This window comes from Xiphias gladius, chromosome 9 (assembly GCF_016859285.1).
Source record: "Xiphias gladius isolate SHS-SW01 ecotype Sanya breed wild chromosome 9, ASM1685928v1, whole genome shotgun sequence".
NCBI classification, from domain to species: Eukaryota; Metazoa; Chordata; class Actinopteri; order Istiophoriformes; family Xiphiidae; genus Xiphias; species Xiphias gladius.
The window spans coordinates 8,737,198-8,758,362 of NC_053408.1; the positions used below are offsets into that span (position 1 = coordinate 8,737,198).

Below are 21,165 nucleotides of genomic sequence, written 5' to 3' on the forward strand. Positions count from 1 at the left end.
GCAGATTAAGCTGGTCAAAACAAAAAAGCTGAGCTCAGTTAGACAGTGCAGCCTAAAAACAAACAGCTGATCTGATTTTTAAAAAAAGGAAAAACACAGACAGCGTCTGACGGCCAAAGTGGAAAACCGAGTGTGACGTTTCGATCTTGCAACCATCCCCGTGCCTGATGACGGTCAAAAGCCCGAAACGTCATGCTTTTTATTTTTGAACACAGTTTCCACTTGGGCCTTGGGGGAGTTTTGCACCTTTTTTTTTTTTTTTAATAAATCAGATCCACTTACAAGCAGGGGTCTTGTGAGTGCACAGTTGCCTGCCATTTCAGCGAGACGTGTTCACTGCATTGACAAACTCATTCCGAGGTGCAGACGTATACTTCCCGTATTCACAGGTATAAAAATAGGGTCTGACGTTCAGTGACACTCGTACACATCACTGGTTGGCAGCCAATGATAAATCTTCTCTGTTCACTAAAATAAATACAATCCACAGGCTTCTCAGTGTTTATACTGGAATTTGACAGTGAGGACACAATAATTAAATGTTCAATTAAGGTAGAAAATATATACATGGAAGAACTATGCAAATATAAAGTTGCTTGATTTCAAGGAGACATCCTCCATTCAAAATATTACTTAAGTAAAAGCACAGAAGTATTATCAGCAAAATGTACTTGTGTATTGAAAGTAATAGTACTCATTAAGCAGGATGTCCCCTTTTGCAGTGTTATATTATGATATATGGTTTATTATTGGATTATTATTACTGATTTATTATCATATAAGCAACATTTTAATGTTGTAGTTGGTCAAGGTGGAGATATTTAGCTAATGACTAACTAACTACTTGTATACTGTTGGGATCTTTATTCTATAATAAATCATATTTTACAAGCAGCTCATGGGGTTTTTCCCCAGAAAATCTGAATAGAAAAGAATTAGAGTTCAGTTTCCTTTTTAAATGTAGTGAAGTAGTTTATTTTTTTTATTAAATATAAAGTAGCATTAAGCAGAAATACTCAAGTAAAGTACAAGAACCTCTAAAATGTACTTAAATACTGAAATAATGTACTAAATTGTTTTCCAACACTGAAAAATATTGGGGGGAAAAAAATCAGTTGAGGGAGGTTGCACTTAGGCACAGCTTTGAGCTGCATGCTAACTTTAGCATGCTAACATGCTGATATTTAGCATGTATAATGTTTACAATCTTAGCTGTGTGTGTGTAACTGTGAGTTCGATACGTGGTGGTTGGATCGCTCTTAATGAGAAGAAACAGCAGGACAGAGACAGGTGATAAACTTTCATAAGCAGCTTCAGCTGATTATTAGGTGCAGATGAAAATATTTAAACTTGTCAATATGTAAATAATTAACTGTGTAAAAATAACTATGACAATAGTTAACTGTGTAAACAATTTAAATATATTTTGTTCTATGTAACTCAAATATATAAATTAACACAGTTGCTTCTCTTCTAAACCTCAGTGTTGTCGCATGCTATTATTTGCTAATTAGCACTAAACACAACATACAGAGACTGGCGTGAATGTCTGAATGAAATATTTAGTCATAAACCAAAGTATTGGACAAATTAACATTTTGACCTGATGATGGCGCAAGAGCCTGGTCGAGGGGATCCCCAAAGTTATTACAATTTGTCCTGAAGGGGAACATGAATGTCTGTACCAGATTTCATTGCAGTCCATCCAACAGCTGTGTAAACGATTCACTAAAAGACACGAATGTCAACCTCATGGCGGCGCAAGGGGAAAAGTCAGGGGATGGGCAAAGTTATTAGGATTCATCCCCTGGGGAACATGAATGTCTGTACAAAACCCCAAGGCAATCTGTCCAGTAGTTGCTAAGATATTTCACTGTGGACCAAAGTGGTGGACTGACATTGCCTAAATCTATTTAAACATGAATTAAAACACTGTTCAGTAAAAGGTTTTGTCTGATATGAAAACAACCTACGTCTCTGCACAATTTATGACAAACGTTGGTTAAAATGGTGAAACTATAACACAACATGTGCAGACTCATTTTCCTCTTTAACGTCTCCCTCTCTCGCTCTCTCTCTCACACACACACACACACACACAAACACACACACAGACAGACTCAAGCCCATGTTAAGCAGTTACGACCTTGGACCCTCGCCAAATATTGGTCATCAATCTGAAAATGACTGACAGAGGGCAACTTTTATCCCCAGTAATGGCAGCTCTCTGCCTGCTGAAGCTTTCCCCAATCCCATCCATTATTGCCCTCTTTATCCCTCCCATCTGCAGGGTTTTTCAACGCATGGTATGTATATGAACCATACACGAACACCATCTGAGAGACCGAAACACTGCCTGGCAGCTGTGTGCTCCACGTGTATGTGCTTTAATGAAGCACCTGCATATTTACAGATGTTAGCATCTGCTGCAAATGCCCTGGTTTGGAGGTTTAATTTTAGAGGAGCAGCCAGATGGTGTACAAGAAGATTACTACGCTAAGCCTTTGTCATCTGCTGCTACATACTGACTGCTTATAGGCAAATACAAGGTGGACCCCCACTGGTCCGTTTTAGTGTGGCCAGAACCACTGAGCGTGTGGATGACAAATGGTAAAATATGTACGTTTTTGATTATTTAGAAGTGAAGAGTTGTGGACAAAACTTCACACCTACATTTCATTGCACTGATTTTAGACACCGCTCACTATAAATGTAAGCTGCTGCTGTGGTTAGTGGAGTGTTGGTGGTTAGCTTTTCAGAGGTCACTGAATTACCAATAAACTTGTATAACTTAACTATAACCTAATTATTGTTACCGTTACAAGTTTTTCAACAAACTGGATAATTCGATTGTTGGAATAGTCTTTTATAATATAATATAAAGTAATATAACATAATATAAATGATTTCCCAAAAGATAATTAACTGATTAGAAAAAAGAAGGCAAGCGTTCGATCACTGATTTAAGAAGAAACTATACTAAACAAAAACTCTGCGTAACAATTCTAACAGGCCACAGGGCCATAATTAAAGGGCCCAACTAATCTAGAGCTGCAACGATTAGTTGACTAATCGGAGACAGGTGAAATTAAAAACATTCGATGGTTGGAGAATAGAGAATTTCATGCTGTTCTGTGTAATACACAGCACAATAGTAAATTCAATATCTTTGGGTTTTGGACTGTTGATGGGACAGAACATTTGAAAACGTCACCTTGTGGTTCTAGGAAATTATGAGCATTTTTCAGTTTTCCAACATTTTATAGACAAAACGATGAATCGACTAATCGGGAAAATGTATTTATTAATTTGGTTTTGAAATGGGACAATGTACATCAGTCAACATTCAAATAGATGTAAATGTACCCCAGTTAGCCAAAAGGCTCATTTTCATTGGCAGTCACATATCGGCAAATAATTGGCAGAACAATCGATAATGAAAGTAATCCGTTCTTCACTTCATTTTGACTTGTCACAGTAGGAAACGAAGCGGTGTTACTAGGAACATTAACAATAGCTCTGTTGTATTCAGCAGTCCCAGTGAGCTGACATTAATAATACCAGGGCCCTGAAACTTACGCAGCTCAATGGAATTCAGCCATAATTACGTTCATTATTTACATTGTGCTTTTCCTATTGTGACATGTCAAAATATCCTCTGTGAAAAAGGCCTATATCAGAAATTATGTCATCTCACCCTCTGCTGGATTTTAAGATCACTATCCAAAAAACAGGTAAGCTACAACTGACCTGGCACAGAAGCAACATCTGACAAAAAACATCACTTTGTGTGTTTTTATTGAGTGATTCCATTGTTGAAATGACTGTAAATCTTCTTACAAATATACAGTATGAGCTAATGATCTTTTTAACCCATCACAGAAGTGCAGTATCAGTTTATACTGGAGCAAGTAAATACAGAATTGTCATTTATTGTGAGTATGGTTGACATATGCGGCATTTCTGTTGCATATACCAGATTCTTTAACTTTCAAGAGAAAATAAATAGAAAACATAAACAACAATACAAAGGACATCCGAGGCAGACAAAAAATATGCTGACAGACAGATTTAAACCATCTGTAAACCCCCTTGGATAAACCAGGTACTTCCTCAATCAAGGTAAGAGCTCTGTCTGTGTTTTATCAATGTACAACTATTTGTCTTCTTAACTTGGAATGGCAACATGCACCAGAGAGTGCAATCCTCATCTTTCCACGCTTGCAAAACATTCATGTTTATTTACTAGTTAGATAAGAATTGCCACTAAAAGATAACGCCTGGTGTATGCTGCTAGTAACAACACATGACTTTGTTCAGCTCTGTGAAAGGTAAAACTGAAGCTGTGGGCATGTTGCTGCTGTTTACTTCCTCTTGCCGCCGCCACCGTTGGCCAGAATCATCACCAGCCTCATGAAGATGTTCAGTGTGTCCATGTAAATCCCCATACACCTGTAAGATTATAAAGAACATAAGATCCACACCTTGGTCAAAGAACATACGGCGGCAAGAAAAAGTACGTGAATCCTATTAAAGTATCTGCTTTTCTGCATTAATTGGTCATAAAATGCGATCTCATCTTCATCTTAGTCACAAGTGTAGACAAACACAATGTGCTCTAGCTAACAACACACATTTTAATTGTTTCTATCTTTTTTGAACACACCCTTTAAACATGCACAGTGGTGGTGGATCAAGTAAGTGAACCCTTGGATTTAATAACTCGTCAAACATCCTTTGGCAACAATAACCTCAAACAAGTGCTTCCGGCAGCTTCCGGATCAGACCTGCACAACATTGAGGAGGAATGTTGGACCATTCTTCTTACAGAACTGCTTCTGCTCAACCATGCCGGGTGTAGCGGCTCTCCGAGCTTATTCCAAAGCATTCCTATTGGCTTAAGGTCTGGGCTAAGACTGGGCCACTCCAAAAATGGAGTCATTCTGTAGTAGATTTATTTTGATGTTTAGGATCGTTGCATCACCCAGCTTCTACTGAGCTCCAGCTGGTTGGACAGCATCCCTGACATTATCCTCTAGGATACCTTGATAATGGCGAGCTGTTCAGGCCCAGAGGCAGCAAAGCAGCTCCAAATCACGATGGTCCCGCCAACTTACTTCACCTTTGGAATGATGTTGGTAAGCAGTACCCCTTTTACTGCTATACGTAGTACTAGGGATGTCCTGTTACCAGAAATTTAGTAGTTTGTACCAATACCACTGACATTCCGTGATTCTCAATACCAAACTTGATACCCCGGCGCATGCACACACCCCTCCCATATAGTCAGTGTGCAAGCAGTTGTTTAAATTGACTAACATACATGGTGACAGACCAATAGTTTGAAACTATTAATTTAAAAAGTGAATGTACATTTTAACAGAGTGAACCGTAATGACGGTACATTAACCTACACAAGATAACGTTAGCGTTTGCGAACGTTGTGTGTGGAGCGTTGCTATGACGGATGCCAGGTGTCGCAATTCACAAAATATAACAGCAACATTTCAGGATATGAACATTTTGATGACATGTAAATGAAAAAGTAACAACTGAAACTCAATCACCCTGAATTCTATGTACAGAGCTTGATACCTGTCTTTGATGTGCTTCAATAAGTTTGAAGAGTTTCCTCCTTTGGTTTGAAATGCTCCGTTACACTGTTTGCATACTGGCGTTTAGTCGTTTATAACTTGTCCCTGATGTTCGCCTCAAACAAAGTGACTCTTGCTGTGTTTTTTTTTTTTCTTCCACAAGTTGCGGTGGACCTGTTGCTGCACCTGCACTTTCTGCCGCCATTGCACTTGTTGTTGTTACTGGTACTGTGTTTGCTTTCCATCTTCTTCCTCCCTTTGGTTTTGAAGTCAGACTTGAACACTAGTGGGTCATTATGCTGCCCTTATCAATCCAGGAAGAATCACATCTCCAGCACCTACGACATATACGATACCTTTGGTAGCCCCGGTACTGTAGAAAAACAAGTACCGTGGACTGATCAATATCTTACCTCTTTGAGATGACACTGTAACCCTTTCCAGCTTAATGCTAATCAACAATTCTTGATCGTAAGTCTTTTTTGTGAGGCATGGTTCACATCAGCACATGCAATAGCAAACTCAAAATGTTTCAGTGTTGTTTGTAAGTCAAAGTAGCTCTAACACACACCTCCAATCTTGCTTCATTGATTGGACAGGTTTACTAACTCCCGACTCCAGTTAGCTTTTGTTGATGTCTGAAGGCATCACATACCTTTTGTTACCCTCACTGTGAATCTTCGAATGATGTATATGTGGACAACAACACAATGATTTGTGTGTAATTAGTTAAAACAGATTGTGTTTGTTCATAATTGTAATTTAAAGTATGGTCAGATGTTTATCTAAGACAAATTTTTAAATAAATGCAGGTAATTCATAAGGGTTCACTTACTTTTTCTTGCCACTGAAACTGAAATTACTCTGCAGAAAATGGCACTTTAAGTGTGCGGTAATATTTCCTGGAGTGACTTACGCGTTGATGGGGTCATATTTCTGTACACCGTAGAGTGGGTGTGTCTCTGCCCTCTTGATGACCTTCTGTGTATCATAGAGAAGGAACATGCTGAAAAGGACCAGGCCTCCATAGACGGCCACTGAGTAAAGCCCTGCTCCAAATGCTGAGGTGGGCGGCAGGAACATTGATCCTGAAAAAGACAAGAACATTTTCTGTGAGACTGACAGATTCTGTACAGTGATGGAATCAAAGTGATAGCATATAGACCTAAATAATTAATTATCTGATTGTACTGATTGTCATGATATGTAGGTAGCTGAATGATCAACTACCTACCTTAAGTTTTTACAGAAACTATAGTAATGTTTGACTACCACAGTGCTCAGTTTTAGTAACTGAATTGTTACCAAAGAAACATACAGCATCATAATTGAACCATCACAAAAATGGCACATGGTCATGGCTGCCAGATATCTGTCCCTAACTGCCACCAAATTAGTTTCTTACACATTTGTTGAGCTGAACATGAAAAAGAAAAAAGAAAAGAGGAAAAAGGAGAGCTTGTCTGCACACTGAAATTTGCAAGTTCTTTTGTCCCACACCCCAACTGGGGTGAGATGTGTACACGGTCCACTTTCTTTGTTTCTTTGCTAAGATAAAAACAAAAGCAAAAAAAACAACCCAACAACAACAAAAAAAAAAAACTAATTGTTTGTACACCATCTGACAAGCACAGATAGTAGAAAGTCTAACCAAGGAAGTCTTTACATCTTTCTTTAATATCCCATTACATTAACCAATTCACCTCATTTGTACAAGTATGACATTTATAAGTAGATGACATGCCTATACAGTTTGATTAGTAAATGAGTATGCTCCATGGCCATAAAAACTTTAAGCTACGTATTACTTCATGGCAGATAATTGCTGCAGTAAATGCAACTTAATTCATATAGAACTCAGATATTCTCCTTTTGTGTGACATCTAGCAAATTAATTGGCAGATATCAACTGGATTCGCTGTGTGAAAAATAACATTTTGGGTGTGATTTACTCATCAGATTTGTAGTTTATGGATTCTGATCTTTTGAAAAAGTGAGGTTTCTTGCATGGCACGGGACATTATCATGGTAAAAACCCTCCATACCTGACGTTTAATGCAGCTATTTAGTGGAATAATGTGTATTCACATTGTCTCGATTAAATAAGCGACATTTTGCTGAGATGTTCACACTTCTGTATCTCTGTACTGAGTGTCATCAGTGGTAAACACTGAAACACAGAGCCACTGTAATGCAAATGGGTGAAGTGCAAATGGATGCAGTTTACATACACTACACGAGTCTATATATATAGAGAGCGAGCACAGGCATTGTTCAGTCTAACGACACTGCAATGAAAAGAAATACAGCCTGCTCATCATTCATTAATTTCAATGAGACCACTGACTGCGGTGGCACAGAAATGATGCTGACACAGAGGCACCCTTGTATTCGCTTGCATTTGCAGTGTCATTTATAGTCTTGATGACTTGTAGTGTTAAATATTACCTGTAGTGCCGGGGTTTATGATGTAAAACTGCATTATACTAACCAATAGAGGAAGCGAAGACCACTCCAAAGCCGACAGCCAATGGCCCACCCATATTGAGGAACTTCTCGCTCGGGGCGCACATGGCCACAGTAGACAGACCTCCCACGATGCCGGCTGTGTACCAGGCAGCCCTCATCATCAGGGGCCCTCCCAGAAGAGTAAGGGGGGCGATGACAGCACCCATGACACCTTATCAATAAATACAACAAATAAACCCACAGCTAAATACCCAATCAAAACAAACAACATTTAAGCAGATATTTGCCATATACAACAGCAGATGTTGCTCGCATTTTGCACGAGTGCCATCTAGTGTTAAACTGAGGCAACTACATGACAAAGCTGAGTGGGACAAAACAGAATTATAATTTTCCACAGGACATAGTCCTACAAACCTGCATGGAGCATCCAAGCGAGGTGTTTGGGCACAGGACTGTGCTCATATGAAATAGACCTGACCAGCATGCCGGCACCAATCATGGCTGCAAAAGTTGCTCCAATCGCCTGCGTTAGAACAAACAGTAGCCATTCACATTAACAACCTGTGGATTCATATAAAAGTGTCAAATACTTCAGAGACAAAACTGAACAGTACATATATTATAAAAAGGAGCTCTGTGGTGTATTAGCTTTCAATTTAATTTGAAAATAAATATTGCATTATGGTGAGTACTTAAAAAATACAACTGTGTGTGAGTGTGTTGAGTTATAAAGCTGACCAGCCAGGATCCTCTCATCATCAGACCCATAAGTGCTGGGGTCCTGCTCACAGCTACAGCTGACAGAGCAGTCAGTCCAACGCTGCCTGCAAAGTACATGTAGGTGGAGTGGATCCTGTCCTTCACATACTGTGGCCAGATCCTGCACAGAGAATAAAGAGCCACAAGAAGGTCGGTCATGGACACTTTCTACTGACTTGTGCCTCAAAACAAAATTAAGATGGTAAAAGACGCTGTTACTCACACTGCTTTCTCAATGGCACCAATTTCATTGGACATGCCGAGCCCATAGTAGCACAGAGCTCCAAGACCAACTGCTGCACCTCCAGCCAGAATCATTCTTCCCATGCTGTCAACTTGAGTTGGAACAAAAATGGTTTTAGACACATATTTCATTCTTTTTCTTCTAATTTCCATTCCACCATATCATAAACATAATTGCTTAATTAGTAAAAGTGTTCAAGACAAGGACCGTGACTGTCTGGGGCAAAAGGTTTTGTTTGTGCTTCAAGAGAAAAATTTGTCATCATGCAGTAGACATTTTTTTTGCTATCTAAGAAGGCTTCTGTCTATCTGGGTTTATTATATTTTGTAAAACTATGGTCTGGATAGCATAAAACTCCAGTTATGTAACAGTATGTAATAGAATATGTAACTCGTATATGCCACAGCATTACTTCTAATGGCGGTATCTGTCGCTGGCTCAAAAGCTGCTTCTTTGAGCTGGTCTCTGGTTGCCCTCCCACGTCGAAAACCAAATCTGGCCTTAGAGGAGAAACCCTGGTAAAAGAAGAACAGGAATTAAACAAACCTGCAAATACTAATTTTATTGAACATTTATCATTTTACATTTTGAATATTATCTGGCAGTCTTATTGAGAGCAATTTCCCCTGACAGATGTTCAGATGCACTAATGAGGACACTAATGGGAGAAGACTGGTTACTATATGGCTCAAAATTGCACCCCATCAGTTATTGGACAGTTTGTTTTTTTGTTTGTTTTTTTAGCCTTGTTTGAGACATCTGAGTTGCTGCCAACATATCTGATTTTATGATGAGAAATATCAGGGTCCTGCTAGTTACTTTGCTCCCGACCAGGACCCTGGCTGAGGCAAATGATAAAATCAGAGGTATCCAACTTGCTTTAGACAATAACCTCTGTATGAAAGAAAGTCGAGTGGATGTATTATCTTACATTTAGTCTGTTTCGAAGTCAAATTGTAGACTTGTTTCTAGTCTTCATCTGTCCATCAAGAAAATACACACAAACTATAACAAGAGACTGCATGATAAACTGACAAGTCACATCAAAGAAACACTGATTAGGATGTATTGAAAAAACTAGGGGCTTGATGTATTAACGGTACATACAATGTTTTGAGGGGTTGCTTCTTAACATTCAAAGCCAACTGCATGATGTCATTGTTTGTGCATTTCAATATCTGCTGTTGTCACCCAGGATTAACAAGAGTTTTTTCAAACCTCGTCTACTATTGTCATAGTAGTAATGGTGAAGGTGTCATCTTAATTAGCAGGGGACGCAGTAATCAGAAAGCTTGCAGACATGTTAGAGAGCCATGTGTGCCAATCTAGTGTTAACTTTACTGTACCTGCTGTGGCCTGAGCAGGGGTGTACTGGCCCGCAGGGTGGGTGCTCTCAGGGCCGGGGAGCCCTGCGTCAGCACGGGACGGAGCCCGGCTAAGGGGAGACTCCTCAGGCACGTCAACCTCGCCACCAACATGGTCACTATATATATTATCCTTTATCAGCCTGAGAAATAAACACTGCGTCAGGAACATATCTGAGTGCAACACGATGTTTTGGTAGCACATTTCTGTCTGTTTGGTTATGTCACAGTCACAAAGCCAGTTAGGCAACAAGGTTTAGGTAATACAGCAATAACAATGGCCAGTTAGTGAAGAAAATAAACTTTGATATCATAATATTTCACTATAGTTAAGAAAGCTAGCCAACATTAGCTAGCACGTTATATCTGCGTGTAGACACACTTAGCTAAAAACTCTTTTGGATACTGCAGGTACTGCGATTTTAGTTTAACAAAATAAACTAACTTAACAGTACTAATACATTTCCTGTTGCATGATTTTGTAATTTCAAGAATCTTCGCTATAAATTAAAAGTACATACCGAGAGCAGCGTTTGCCGTTCACCTTTCTAGATACAAGTGCGCAAGTTTCTGACGCAACTGTTTTGCAACCTTCCTGAATATTCTCCATTTGTGCGTCATCGTTAAGCGACAGTCTTGATGGGAATTGTAGTTCTAAGTCAGTCTGCACCTTCTATCCCTATAAAAAAGTTGTCAGTGGTCGAAGAGGGTATCAAAATCCTTTACTTACGATAAAATAGCAAATTAATTGGGAGCTTAAATAAAAATTTAAAAGATACTGCAAAACATTACAAGTTGAACTTAAGTAAAGTACTTGGGTAAAATGTGCCTTGATTTAAATTGTTCTCCCTTTACTTATTATCATCACTATTATTTCATTTAAAACCCTTTTCTCATTATTATTGTTTTATTTTTCTAAAATGCAACTGACTTACTCTCTGCCACTGTATATCATATAATATCATAAATAATGTCAGACTGTATATGCAAGTGGTTTCGTAATGATCCTTCCCTCTTCACCTACAGGTCTATATAAAAGTCGGGACGCACAATGTGTCCCTCTCCACTAGGTGGAGTGCGTGCCACTTCTTTTTGTTGCGAATACACCACGAACTACCAAAAACATAACTTTGGCCAAAATAACAACAGTTCCAGGCCAACACCCCGTTGTTTCCCTAAACGCCGTTGATCGTGTGGTGTGAGTTTGTTTTGTTATCTGCTATTAGAGACTACAAACTGAGGGGTCTGTGAGGGGTCACGGCTGTGCGCGTCGCGCCTGAGGCTCCGCTCCTTCGGACCGAGCTTTCTCATGTGATTCACTGAGTCGCGACTTGGTTGGATGGACTCGTCCCGTCAGTCCGTCAGTTTCCTCAAACAAGATGCCATGTGATCTACGGGTTTTACTTACTAAAACAAGTTCTGCGGCATCTTCTGGGTCGGAGTGTTCTTTGTCGCACAGGCGAGGGAGTCACGGGAAGTGATGGACTTCATTTCTACCCGGAGTCGCTCCTGGAGGACAGGCTGACCAACTTCACGGACGAACCGAAGCGGGACACCTTCAGACGCCGCAGCTCATCATGATGGTGGGTACGGATAGCGGGCAAACCGGTCCCCGTAAATCTGAATGATAGTTCATAATTGACTAAAACCTATAATATCACATGGGAGGACTGTTAAGCTTTAATGAAATCATACGAATAACTACTTCAAAGTACAATAAAGTCACTCAACGGTTACGGTTGTGAATCTCTGACAAATAAGCCACTTAAGGGACGCGACTTTTCATTGAGGGCCTGTTTTATTATGAAAGCATGACTCCATGCCGGCTTGTCCTTTTGACCTTTTCCAGATTTCCAGAGACCCTATCCACTATTGCTTGATAGAAGTCTGACTTTTTCCTCATTTAAGTCTTTATTCAGCCTGTTTATTAACCACTTTATAAATGAACATCAAATCCTCTGCTCTAGATTTGCAGTGTTACCGTGCATGCTTATATGTTTTTGACCCACAAATCTGCTGCATGACTACTACTTCTACTGTCCCAGTCTAAAATCACCACATTGTCCCAAACGTATTTATGAACATGACATCCTCGCCTACACTGCTATCGTAATTAAACCTGTTGCCTGCATGCCATACCCCCCCCCCCACACACACACACACACACGCGCGCCCACGCACATCCCGATGGATACGGCTGAACTGCCTCTTTTAATAAAATGACTCGAGCTGCCAAGACATATGCCCCATATATAAAATTACCACTTATTATCCAGTGTTTCTTGCAAAACTAATCTATTGAATTTTAGGCAAGATCATTAATTGGTAGTATTTATGACCCGCCTAAAATAAAAGTTTAACCGCCTTTCTAAAGGAGTGCACTCATTAAACGACTGGTAACCATAGCAACAGTACTGCCGTTTGATGAATAACTAATAACTCACAGCGAAACGGACCTGACCATCAGTTAAACTGACCCAAAACAGACCTTCCTCGTTTTCCTTTGGTAAGTGCCCAAGGAATACATGCAGTAACACACTCTTAGATGTCCTGATTAATGCTCTCTTATCGCTGTATAAGTTATTTTTAGGGCAATGCTGATGTGTGACTCTACTGTAAATCATGATTGGAAATTGTAGATTTTCTGGGAAGTAACTTCGGACACAGTTTATAGATAAAATAATCAGATGGGAATGCCTGAGTGTTTTTTCTAGCTTATTTCAAGAATTTTACATCGTAGCAAGGCATCCTGTGTTTTAAGTTAATGATGCGTTTGGTTTGTATAATCTTACCCTGCAAAGTCACTATAACTACAGCTATTAAACAAATGTAGTGGAGCACAACGCACTGTACAATGCTGCCTTCATTGACTTCTAACACTGCCCACATGACTTAATGCAACCCTACTAACCATACTCCACCATTATATTTCAAACATTTTGTATTTTCTAGTCTGGTATTTTTGTATATCCTCCTATAATTATCACACCTAAATACTGCATTTCTGAGAGCATCTAAGAAAAAAACAATCCCTTCATGGGGTTGGAAAGGGACGTTGTGTGACATATAGTGTACATTTGCAGTACAATCTCAAGCAAGAGACTGTGGGATTGATTGGCTGGTGTTTAATTTGTCTTCACTTGAAGTTTACATCAAATAAAATGCAGCTATTAAATGCATTTGTAACAAGATGATAAATGGTGCAGTGGCGGTTCTGTTAGGAGCAGATGATCAAACGTGTCATATGCCTCACTGGTTTGTGAATATTCAAGAATGTCAGCTCATGTATGTGTACTTTTTTTAAAATTTTAAACAGCAGATGCAATTAACTGAGATGATTGGTGTACATCTAATTTACTATATAAATGACAAAACCTCTGACCACTTATTTTCTTGATCAGTTGTTTGTTTTTTAATTTTAAATCATATATGGAGAAAAATAAAACTGCTTATACACATACTTAATCCCACAGAACTATAGTGTTGTAGAAAAAGTATCGTAGATTTCTGTCAGTAATTGTCCCCTCATGTCTCATTCATTAGCCCAAATCATTTTTGGTGTTTATCTTAATTTGTTCAGGTACAGTCACAGTAGAAAATAAACTGCATAATAAATATGCTGTACTCTAACTGTAGATCTACTCAGATCCTCGGTTGATTTACTTAGACAAACTGTGACTGTATTTGCACAATGTGCACTTAAGGACTTAGTATTTCCCTCTGATGCAGCCGACTATCTGACCCGTTCTACATGACTCGTAACATCCAGGGGCTTAGTCACTGACCCTGTGACGTGTGAATGACCTGGGAGTTTATGTTCTGCGATCTCAGCCCACAGGGGGTTTAGAGTCACTCCTGTGTAAAGAGACCTTTGTGGTTGTGGCATGCAGCAGGGTGGTGCAAGACGGAGCTGATTTTTCCTCCTGGTGAAAACGTGTCACAGTATACAGGCTGTTCACCTTTTCATTACATGCCGCTCCACGTCAACGTTGCTCTATTGGAGCTCTAAACTTCCCATTCCCTCCCAGAGAGAATTTCACAGGCAGCGTTCAACCATTCCTTGTGTTTAGACTGTAGTCACTTGGACTGGCTTCTGCGCTCAGAACTGGCCCAGGACAGAGGCTGCAACAGGATGTGAGAGCTGCGCCTCCAGATGTGTTACACAGAAATTCAAAGACATTCAGGCTCATCAAAATTCAGAAAACGATGGTCATATATCAGGCTTTTTCACTTCTGTGAACAGTGCTGCTTGTTTCGTGTCAAACACGAGTACCTTGCTGTAGTGAGTGAAAAGGCTGGTCTGTTGCTTGTGGCTCTGCTGATTAATAGCAGCAGTTTTACTAATGTGTCTTAATGTGTCTTTCGCTAATGTGTCTTCACTAATGTGACCTGCAATCGTTTAACAGTGATCCGTAAGGAATCGAAGACAAACTCAGAATTCTGTTTGTGGCACCTGAGAGATCCGATAAGCAAATGTTTTCACCAACCCAGGCGTCTGATTCAGGATTACAGTCTCCATTTCTCTAGATCTTCTGTGTGCTTACATATATATATATTTGAATTTCTAACTGAGGCATTTTTGTGGGCACACATTAAAATGACACTTTTCCCGATTCCTCAGAGTGGAGACTGTCTCATTTGCTCTTGCCATGTTATTGACCCTTTCACTGGCGGAGGAGGTAGGCAGGATTATGTTAAAATCCGAAGATTAGTAAGGGATCTGAGCCAAGCTGCTATTATCTTAAAAGTGAACTAATATTAATCCCACAGGAATGTGTAAGATATTCCCAAATAATGCATCATTAAAGACACCCTTATTTTCATTTGACTACCCACTGTCTTCCCTCTACAGTCTTACAAATGTGATGAATGACCTCCAGGCTCACAGCTCCACAATTTACGGCTGAGTGACAAGCAGGCTTTCCCCTTCAATTTCAGCACTGTGCAGTTATACCTCTTAGCGTTATGACATGTGTCCCTCTCAGTCCCAGTCAGTCTTTTAGAAGCACAAAGGCATATTAAGGGAAAGCAGCAAGTCATTAACCCATCACCAGATGGTCTACTATACCAGTAGCCCATGTCACTGAGTGCCTCTGCTGAAAAGATCTCTTCTTGCTCGTGTTGACATAGAGGAGCAGCTGGTAGTTTAGACCACAGGCTGCCCTGCTATCTATCAGTGGGAGGTAGGATTATCACTCTAACCCAGACAACTCTGATTTTTTTAAGGAAGCAGCTTTGCAGTTGTGGAATTAGAGATTACTTACAAAATTGTGCTCGATTGCAGTCACTCATATTTCATTTGTTCCCTCACAGTTTCTTTTCTGCTCATTTTTAAAAAATAAGTTCTACACAGACTGAACCATAAATACAGTGCATCAGCTTTCAGTCTTGCATTGTGGGTGGGCATGTTCCTTAAATGCACTGGTGCACTTAAAGATAACAAGTACTTCCTCGTGGGAAGGATTCCAGTATAACAAACTCAGCTATTTTCTATTCTTGCCTTCTTAAGATATGATATTTTTTGTCTTTGAGTAAATCTTTGGCTTTTCAGAACACAGTATAGCGTTGCTTGGCATGCCTAACAGATAGAGGAAGGGAAGAGTCATAGGAATGAGAAGAGCCTCTGTGCAAACCCTACTCTGACTCAGCATCACAGTGCAAGACTTTAAACTTCCTGATTTCGATGAGTAGTTGAAACAAATACCGAGAAGTGTTCAGACAGAAAGAATTGAGACCAAGTACGTACTCAAAGCTGTGCGCACATGTGCAAAATGTGTAACTGACAGGTTGATGTTCATTTCATTTGCAGGGTGAAACATCACCTAAAGCGAGGAATACAAATAGCTGGAAGGCTCTTTAAGAAGGCGACTGGAGACTTGTGAGATTGGCAGAACCTATTAAGAAGCAGTCTGTAAAAGCATATCCAGACAGCTACATCCAAGAATGAGGATCAAATACACAATATCCATTGTCTTTTTTGTGGCACTTGTTATCATTGAGAAGGAAAACAACATTATCTCAAGGTAAGTTCATTTAAGTGACCAATGGAGCGCATTTGTGATTTTCACCGGGTTTGTGTATGTTTACCTTTTCTAAGCTTTGAACAGATATTTTTTTTTAACAACTTATTGAACACGAAACAACACAGAATTGCTTCAAATGTCGAGGTAAATAACAAGGCAATGACTTCTTTATGTTGACTTTGAAAGATAAAATGAATGTGTTTCCTCTTGCACCCTCAGGGTGTCCGATAAGCTCACCTTAAAGCAGACCCCCCAGACACCTCTACAGCCAAGTGGCTTCTCCCACATACTGCTGAAGCGCAATGGTTCCTTTACGTCACTCAGCAAGCTGGACCCTGCCTTCACGCTTATGAAACGACGCCTGGAGAACTACAGCAAGCACCAGGAGGTGATGACAAGGGGGAAGAAACACATCCTCCTGTTAGCCACCACCAGGACGGGCTCCTCGTTTGTGGGCGAGTTTTTCAACCAGCAGGGCGACAACATGTTCTACTTGTTTGAGCCACTGTGGCATGTTGAGAAGATGTTGACACTGGAGACCGGAGGCACCAACGCCACAGCGGCAGCCAAGGCTTACCGTGATGTGCTCCAGCAGCTCTTCCTGTGTGAATTCTCCCTGCTGGAGAGCTTCATCGACCCCCTTCCTGTGGACCATATCACCACCGCCCTCTTCCGCAGGGAGTCCAGCAGCTCTTTGTGTGAGGAGTCGGTCTGTAGCCCCTTCATCAAAGGGGTCTTTGAGCGCTATCACTGCAGGACCAAGCGCTGTGGGCCCCTGAACCTGACCATGGCATCTGAGTCCTGCCTCCAGAAGGAGCACAGGGCCATCAAGTCAGTCAGGGTGCGCCAGCTGGAGACCCTCCGTCCTCTGGCTGAGGACCCACGTCTTGACGTGAAGTTCATTCAGCTGGTTCGGGATCCTCGGGCTGTACTGGCCTCACGTATGGTGGCCTTTGCAGCCAAATACAAGAACTGGAAGCGGTGGGCCATAGGTGGGGATGTACCCATCGATGATGATGAGGTGAGGAAGCTGAAAGGGAACTGCGACAACATCAGGATGTCTGCGGAGATCGGCCTCAGGCAGCCACTGTGGCTGCGTGGGCGTTACATGCTAGTCCGGTATGAGGACATCGCTCGGTTCCCCATGAGGAAGGCAGCGGAGATGTACAGGTTTACTGGAATCCCGTTCACTCCACAAGTGAAATCCTGGATCCTGAAGAACACCCAGGCCTCCAAGGAGACCAGCGGTGTTTACTCTACACAAAAAAACTCCTCAGAACAAGTAGAGAAATGGAGGTTCAGTTTACCTTTCAAAATAGCCCAGGTTGTACAGAAAGTTTGTGGTCCAACGCTGAAGCTTTTTGGGTACAAATTTGTAAGCAGTGAAGAAATTTTAACAGATAAGTCTGTTAGTTTGATTGAGGATAAAGTGTTCAAGTTTTTATAGACGCTGACAGACATGAACTTTGAGCCCTGATGCAGGAAAAAACCTTTCTGAAAACTCTGGAATGACTGATATTTATTGGGGTCTTTTATCCTGATACAGAGAGCTATATTTTTTCTGATAGTGAGCTATTTAAAGTTTTTTACTATTTAAAATAGTTTGATGAAGGCAATGTATTGTTGTGCAGAAAATACATATAAAGCTTTTAACTATTGAAGCAAGGATGTTGATATGTTGATATATGGGTATAGCATCTTTGTTTTTGCACTCCGGACTATTTTCTCTGTCAAGCGCAAACTGTGTTGTTAGCTTGTCCTGCAAATCACTCCAAATTTACTTAAGAACAAATTCAGGAAAGTCCTAAGGGAGACAGCTTTGGGTTTGTGAGCAATATATGAGGTGTTTCTATCACTTCCAGGAACTTAATTAGTTGTTTTTGTCCGGCAACTCCGATTAGCCACACAAGCTGCTTTTACACCAAAGAAACTTGAAATGAAATGTGATGCATTGCCAAAAAAAATTAATTTCTTTGTATAGCCATGCTCATGGCAGGAAAAGGAAATACTAGTGTTTTGCCAGGTTATTTCTACGCTTGAGATTTAGAAGTAATGTTCCATGCTAAATTTATTTATTTTTTGTCTTTGCTAAAAGGTTACAATGACTCCAGGTCTGTTTGTGCTCCACAGGTTCTTTTCCCCTCAGCAGGGGTACTTTTCTTGCACACGTATGTAGTAGTTTGCTGTACATGCATGTTTGTAATTGGCCAAAATTTGTTTGAAGTTTTCTCCTGGACTGTAAGGACCCTTTCTGTAAAAACAGATGTTTACACTGCTACTGTATGCAAACATTCCAACTGCAGCTGGTTTGCAGGATTGTGTGAGGTTTGTCAGCAGGTCTCTTTCTGTTGACACAAGTCTCTTGGCTGGTGGTAAAAAGGGGCCCCAGTACTCAGGCCAGCCAGACTGTTTGATGATGTTCCAGTCTGTTCTTTTTGTATTTTGTTTGTTACAATAAACAGTCTTTTAGTCACTTATTTTTAGGTAGGGCACAATTTCAAAATTGTGAAAATATTGCATCCGTGACTATAACAAATTTGTTAACTTGTCTGTAAGAGTTTTACATCCAGCTGACAATACCACAGCTTCCACATTCTGTTATCAGTTAACTTTTTTAACAATCATAGAGACTAAGCAATGACACAGTAAAAGGAAGCAAATGTGGCCGATCAATATCAAAGATACCCAGTTGGTGTAAAATAAAAGGACCACAGACGCTGAGTGAACAGTTGCACAGCAATAATTATTAACTTTGTAAAGCTACTAATAGAACAACATACTTCAATCACTGTTGGGGTTTGAGTGGATCACCAAAGTCAGTAGGATTTATTCTATGGTCACTGTGGATATCTGTACCACATTTCATAACAATTCACACAACAGCCATTGAGACATTTCACCAAAAAACAAAAATGTCAACCTCGTGGTGGCGCTACAGGTAAATGCAAGGGGTCACTGAAGTCAGTAGGATTCATCCTCTTGTTACCAAAATTTTATGACAATTCCAATAGTTGAGATATTTTAGTCTGGACCAAAGTGATGAACCAATAGACTGAGATGGTCTTGTATTGTTGTTGTTGGGTTGTATTGCATTGGACTCTAAGGGCCGGGTTTTGCTAGAAATAACAATATATTCATGCGTGTTGTCGGACCGTGTCGGAAATGGAAACCCCAAAAATTTGACTTCTGAATGGTGTGGGGGGAGTGGGTTTCCGAAGCTTGTCTGACGTTTGACCATCAGGCAAGGAGTTCTGATAGAGTATACTGGTGCCTTGAGGTCTTCCTGTTATTTGGTCCATTACCAGCAAAACTGCTCATGTATTTCACATTTTATTTGTGTGCATATAAGAGTTTGTTGAGCTATTTTGTGCTTTGTTCCAAAAAAAAAAAAAAAAAAGTCTCTAAAAGACACATTTACATTTCATTTCATAGCTTTATTTGTGGGACACAACCACACTGATTTCCAAGCCTCTTTACTTTTTGTTTTGATTGGTTAATTGAAGTGTCTGTGGCTTTTTTTTTTTCTATCTAAACCAAATAATTAAGGTTTCTGCAAACTGACTGGTTTGTCTCTGAGGAGGCAAGACGGAAGGATACTGTGGAGGCAACTGCTTTGACTTCCAGTGTGTTTACCACTGTGGGCCTGGCTATTTAAGTCTCCAAACCTAGTAATTACCCCAACTTTACATATAATGTGGTTCAAGTCATTTTCGTCCACCTGACCCCACCCGCTTTCAGAAATGCAGAGGTTGTCGTATATACAGTCTCTCTCTCTCTCTATCTCTGAATTCTCTTTTTACACTAAGTAGTGACATTTTTTAGAAAACATTTATTAATTCTCTCATTCATGCTCTCACGCACTTCTAAGCTAAGCCACCTCCGTGCACTTGAAAGAAATTCACTCATATCAACAAATCATTATGTGGTTAGTTTGGGCTGGTTGTTCTATTTTAGTAAAACGTGTTCCCAGGTCTGCAGCTTTTGTGCATAAACCTAATGAGGAGAAGTTCAGCATTCATAAACTCTTATATTGGAGTGACGTTATGTGGGAAGTGTGGAGGGTGGAGTCACTGTATGGTTGGGGCAAATATAGAATAACCACTTTCCACTGAATTAAAGCCTTCTCAATCCCCCACCCCCGGCGGTGAAATGAGGGCTTTTAGGTAACCCCACCCTCCTCCTCTTTTATATGGTGCCCTGCCACATCAACCGTGAGGGGGTTTGAAACATGCAAAACAGCCTGAGCAGAGGACCCAAATGATACCGCGCTGTAAGATGTGTGATAAACAGACACAAAGTTGGGGCGATTCAGACATGTCTCAGCGCAACACATAAAACTTGTACTGTTGTAGGCGATAATGATGTGTGAGGGAGAGACATAAATCTAAATACACAGTAAATTATCTCACACCGAGGAATGCAATTCACAAGTCAGGTTGTTCCATGGGATAATGAGGGACTGTGCATGGAGTGGGAACCGAATTTCAACTCCCCAAACTCACTGCATACAACGGATGAGGGATAATGAGACAAATTAAGCAGTTTTCTTCAGTTATATAAACCCGATGTACTGGAAATGTTACTATTACTGAGTCCTCTGTCATCTTTGACCATTTTCTAACTTCATATAAAATCCATACGGGCGGTTTTCACGTATATCAGCAGAGGCTGCATTAAGCTCTGTGGCAAACTTTGCATAGGAAGCACTT

General features: G+C 40.3%; 2 protein-coding genes across 3 annotated transcripts; one reads left to right on the forward strand and one right to left on the reverse strand.

Annotated features, from left to right (window-relative positions):
- Nucleotides 1–3,287: 3,287 nt before the first annotated feature.
- On the reverse strand, nucleotides 3,288–11,088 carry ghitm (growth hormone inducible transmembrane protein). Its single transcript, XM_040135049.1, has 9 exons — nucleotides 10,955–11,088; nucleotides 10,416–10,576; nucleotides 9,482–9,584; nucleotides 9,049–9,160; nucleotides 8,805–8,946; nucleotides 8,481–8,589; nucleotides 8,086–8,274; nucleotides 6,511–6,682; nucleotides 3,288–4,452 (listed from the first exon to the last, which is right to left on the reverse strand). Exons 2-9 carry the CDS (start codon nucleotides 10,545–10,547, stop codon nucleotides 4,365–4,367), a joined length of 1,047 nt encoding a protein of 348 aa, XP_039990983.1. The 5' UTR covers nucleotides 10,548–10,576; nucleotides 10,955–11,088; the 3' UTR covers nucleotides 3,288–4,364.
- An 824-nt stretch (nucleotides 11,089–11,912) lies between these two features.
- Nucleotides 11,913–19,793, forward strand: chst3b (carbohydrate (chondroitin 6) sulfotransferase 3b). Of its 2 annotated transcripts, XM_040135048.1 has the most exons (3): nucleotides 11,913–12,016; nucleotides 16,243–16,456; nucleotides 16,676–19,767. In XM_040135048.1, the coding sequence occupies exons 2-3, from the start codon at nucleotides 16,377–16,379 to the stop codon at nucleotides 17,901–17,903; spliced, it is 1,308 nt and encodes a 435-aa protein (XP_039990982.1). In that variant the 5' UTR covers nucleotides 11,913–12,016; nucleotides 16,243–16,376; the 3' UTR covers nucleotides 17,904–19,767. The 2 variants fall into 2 exon arrangements, with proteins under 2 accessions (XP_039990982.1, XP_039990981.1); XM_040135047.1 differs by lacking the exon at nucleotides 11,913–12,016 and having other exon boundaries at nucleotides 16,153–16,456; nucleotides 16,676–19,793.
- The last annotated feature ends 1,372 nt before the right edge of the window (nucleotides 19,794–21,165 follow it).